General features: G+C 35.9%; 1 protein-coding gene across 1 annotated transcript in view; it reads right to left on the bottom strand.

The window, feature by feature from the left end:
* Positions 1-268: 268 nt before the first annotated feature.
* Positions 269-4,400, bottom strand: part of LOC111409465 (serine/threonine-protein kinase CTR1-like) — a 10,064-nt gene continuing 5,932 nt past the window's right edge. The window contains exons 6-15 of the mRNA XM_023039511.1: positions 3,744-4,158; positions 3,615-3,655; positions 3,406-3,474; positions 2,885-2,985; positions 2,700-2,784; positions 2,524-2,622; positions 2,375-2,443; positions 1,180-1,311; positions 957-1,051; positions 269-601 (exon numbers count right to left, since the gene is read on the bottom strand). Coding sequence (XP_022895279.1) covers positions 505-601; positions 957-1,051; positions 1,180-1,311; positions 2,375-2,443; positions 2,524-2,622; positions 2,700-2,784; positions 2,885-2,985; positions 3,406-3,474; positions 3,615-3,655; positions 3,744-4,158 — 1,203 coding nt within the window. The 3' untranslated portion in view covers positions 269-504. The remainder of the gene's footprint in view (positions 602-956; positions 1,052-1,179; positions 1,312-2,374; positions 2,444-2,523; positions 2,623-2,699; positions 2,785-2,884; positions 2,986-3,405; positions 3,475-3,614; positions 3,656-3,743; positions 4,159-4,400) is intronic.

Below are 4,400 nucleotides of genomic sequence, written 5' to 3'. Positions count from 1 at the left end.
TGGCTTGGTGGTCGGTTTCCAAGTAGCTTGGGTCGACATGTCGACTCTTCCCCTTTGTATATTGAGAATAGTTTTGATGAAACACCGACAGAATGTCAGTAATCCTTCAAAACATCCCTCGTTAACTGTGAAGTTACAAACGAGTTGGGAGGATTCCCCTAAACCCAATGTACCTCCCCTTTCGCTACATAAAATTAGCGCAGACAAACCTGTGGATAACTTCGTATGATAAGTGCTGAAATCGAGTATAATCCGATGATCCAACTACAGGTAAATGGCATCTTAATTCATTCTTCACGGATATGGATTACAATAAATTGTTCTTGAGACCAAATAAGAAGTTGCATACATTTTTTGGACCTGCAACTCCCATGGGCAATTCTCATTTCTTAAAACCTGACTTTATTTTATTTTTTGCAAACTAAATACAGTTGATTTGACAACTATATTTGACTCTCCAAAAAACAGAGAGAGTAGTAGTATAAAAGAACCCTTCTCAGCGCTTCATGGCCGGCCCATTTGTATTAATTGAAATGGGGACTTGAGCAACTTCTTTAATGTCTCCATTATACTAGCAATAGTCGGGCGTTGTGCAGGATCACTGAAGGCAAAAGAAGAGATCATCATGTCATCAGAGAAAGTTCAAAACTATATTCATCAACAGTAATGCTTTCCTTCTCACATTGCATATCAGATCTTATTAATGAACTTTTTCCACCATCTTACATTCTTAAAACGCTTCTTAAACCAAAATCAAATAACCATACAATTAATCAGATGGATTCTAACTTTTGCACTGAGTAGCTGCCTTTTTTCATTTTTCTTTTTTCGGTTTCCAACTATATTGTAATGCTAACTAATACCAGTACCATATTCTGAAGTATTTACTCGAGTTTTTTGCTGAAGAAAAGAATTTAGAAAGACATAATGACTACAAGTGGCAACAAAAATCTTACTCGGCCCAGCAAGACTCCATCAAAGATATCAGTACTGGAGACGTGTTTGGAGGGATTGCCAGCCTCCTATTCTGAAAGGCAACTGCTCCAACCACCTGAAAGATTGAAAAGATCATGCTATCGGCATTAAAGTATATATCTTAAAAACCGTAAAGAAATATCATCAATCCAAGTAATAATAAATTTGTGGCAAAACAGTATATCAGAACAAGATAGGATGAACCTGGGCGGGGCTAAGTCCACTCCAAGGCTGTTGCATGGTTACAAGTTCCCATATAATCACTCCAAAACTGTAAACATCAGACTTCTCGTTGGAGGGCTCTCCACGAAGAAATTCAGGGGCCATCCACTCGGGCTGAAATGAAAAGAAAGAGAGTTACTGCTGATTGATACCCTGTTTTCTCTGGTCGCATAAGCATGATAACTATAGGAACAATGAATGATGGCTAAAATTGGCAGGGACATGGTTATCAGAATTCATAATAACATTTCAAAGACCAATTCAAAAGCCTCAACTACCAAACACCTTACATTGCTATAGCATAACAAAATATAGATCTCAACCTGTAACTATTGGAATTATACACATCTTTGGCTTCTGATTATCATAGAGAATTCTTATGTACTCATTGTTCCCTCCCTTTAGGTTATTACATTTCTTCATTAATTTTCCAAGCTTTTTTCTCGTTTTAAACTTGTCTGGAAGTATTTATTCCTTCTAGGGATAGTTTCAAAGGCATTTTATAAAACAAAGTTCATAAGACAGAATGGTACTTACAAAGTTCATTAGACAGAATGGTACTTGGTTTCATCATCTATTAAGTTCTTATTTTCCTATGTTGGAAAAAATAACTTTATCAATTTTATTCCCCAAATGGTAATGTTTTTCTCCCAAAGCCTACTATTTCAAGAACTTGTGAGAATAAAAACTGTAGGCCTAGGACTCGTACTTCCTTGCATTATATACTAGACAAAATCAATCTTGATATTGGAAATTGAAAAAGTTGACCTCAACAATTAGTGAGACTGTATTTCTTTTTCTTAAGATCAAAAACTGCTGCAATTAAAAATGAAGCTTTATCAAGTACAATATTCATCTCAAGTCATGCATGGTCCAGAATATTCTTAAGACGGATAACTCCAAATTTTAAGACATCTATTTGCTATTTTCAGGCTTGAATGATAAATAACTTTTACCCACCAAACTAAATTCTATGGACATGTGCTCTCTTTTTTAATTTTCTTTCTTTTGGTTTAGAGGCTGGGATGGAAGGACGTGCTTGTTCTCAAACTTATGGAATGAGAAAAAAACATAGATTCTCTCTTTTTATGTCTTTGTACCAAGAAATCCAACAAAACTAGCATTTCTCTGTGTGTGTGTTTGTGTGTGTGTGTGTATAGAAAAAGAGAATTCTTACCGTTCCAGCAACAGACTTTGATGAAATGAACGTGTTTGCTTTGAACCTTGACAAACCAAAATCGCAGACCTGAGCCATGAGTGAAATGAAGTTAATTCAGATGAAGCCTTGAGGAGGTACATTTGTAAAGAAATCAGTGAGAATTGTACCTTTACAGTCCAATTTTTATCAACCAAAAGATTTGGAGATTTAAGGTCCCAGTGAAGAATGGGCGGGTTAAGATGATGAAGATAATTGATGCCCTTAGCCTGAATGCATCATATATTAGGAAATTTATAAACATAACAAAAACAGTTAGGAGGAATTGATGAGAATTGAAACATACCACATCCAGAGCCATTCGTAACCGCCGCCTTGGATCTAAGATTTCGCCGGCAGCTGGCTTGTGTATTAGTCTGTATAGGCTACCCCTATTCCACAAAATTTTCAGATACCAAGGTTACCATACATATTGTCACTTCATATTTACATAGTTTAATTTGTTTCATAGGATCTTTGTAACCTATTTACCTTGGAAGATACTCTGTTACAATAGATAGATGTGGACGTTTGGTAACAGCACCCATGAAGAGAACTAGATTTGGATGTCGAACGCGTTTCATAATAGCAACCTTAAAAAACGTAATATAGATATTAATGTTTGACAGCAACTCTAGAGAACCAATGAATACATTAAAGAAATATAGTTCAGGAAAGTAAGGCTCATTCTAGCAAACAAGAAGTCAGGGTGTGAAACCAAAATGATACGTCACTTTAATCCCACTCCCCCATAGAGAAAAAAGGAAAAAGAATAATGTTTCACTACTGAAAGTGCTTAATACAGAGAGTGTGTATCTCTCACTTATAAAAGTGCATACTTTAATATATATGAGTCAAATCAAACTTTGAGAGAATACTGAAAGAGTACAATAGTAAAGGTTGGTCAAAATTGAAAAGTGCCAGCAACAGTAAAGCTTAGGCCAATGCCATCAAAGTGAAGGAAGAAAGAAGTGCCTCTAGGAAATTTCATCATTCAGATTTACTAATCATACCTCCCTAAGGAACTCTTTGAACTGATCATCATGAAAATCCTGGATAGTTAGAACCTTAACTGCAACATCCTGTAACAATAGCAATATTTAACTCCGTTAAACTTACCGTACACCTGAACACTCAGAAACAACAACGAACCAAGGTAATGCAAAACAATTTAGTGCATCTATATTATAGATGGTAAAATTTAAAGCCATATAACACTCACTGATCCATGCCATTCAGCTCGATGCACTGTCCCAAATGAACCTGTAAGAGGTAATAAAAAATGTGAGTTCAAAAAAAGAAGCATCTAAATTATACAAGAGAATACTCTAAAAAATAGAAGAATAATTACCAGCACCAATACGCTCCTTAATGTGCAATTCATCCCATGAGATCTCAAGCCAATCCATTGCAAGAGAAGGCTCAAGATTCAAATATCTTGGAACAACTGTAGCTTGGTGCTTCTCATGATCCAGAATTCTATTCTTAACTTTCATACAATCTTGTTCGTCAGAGCAGATAACTCGAGGAGGTTGTCTTTCAGCGAGAGACACAATTGCATTTGAAGCTACAACAATGTCCTCATTATATGTCTGTTTGATAATATTTTTGTCACCTCCTGGTCTAGAACTATCATCACTAGGTATCCCAGTGGAAGCAACACCAAGAACATCTTGTCTGCACAAATCATCTTTTAAATTTCCTGGCGAGCCAATATCCTTCACTTGATAGATTTCTTTTCCCCTGCCTACAAACAAAAGCTTGTAGCAAGTTTATTACCGGGATAAATAACTCATTAAGATTTTTGCCCCCTTCTTCTCATGTCTTAAGTACTATATACCGCCTTCTAACCACAAGTACTCAACAATTTTTCAATACCCCATCGACAAGCATGCGCCATGAAAGAAAATAAAATGACTCGTAACGAGAAAGAGCAAAGAATTTAATGAATATGATATCAATGCAATAAAAATTTTGCCCTGGAGAATAAGATATGCTCTGCCGTATG

Source organism: Olea europaea, chromosome 14, assembly GCF_002742605.1.
Source record: "Olea europaea var. sylvestris chromosome 14, O_europaea_v1, whole genome shotgun sequence".
NCBI classification, from domain to species: Eukaryota; Viridiplantae; Streptophyta; class Magnoliopsida; order Lamiales; family Oleaceae; genus Olea; species Olea europaea.
This window is presented reverse-complemented; position numbering and strand designations above follow the sequence as displayed.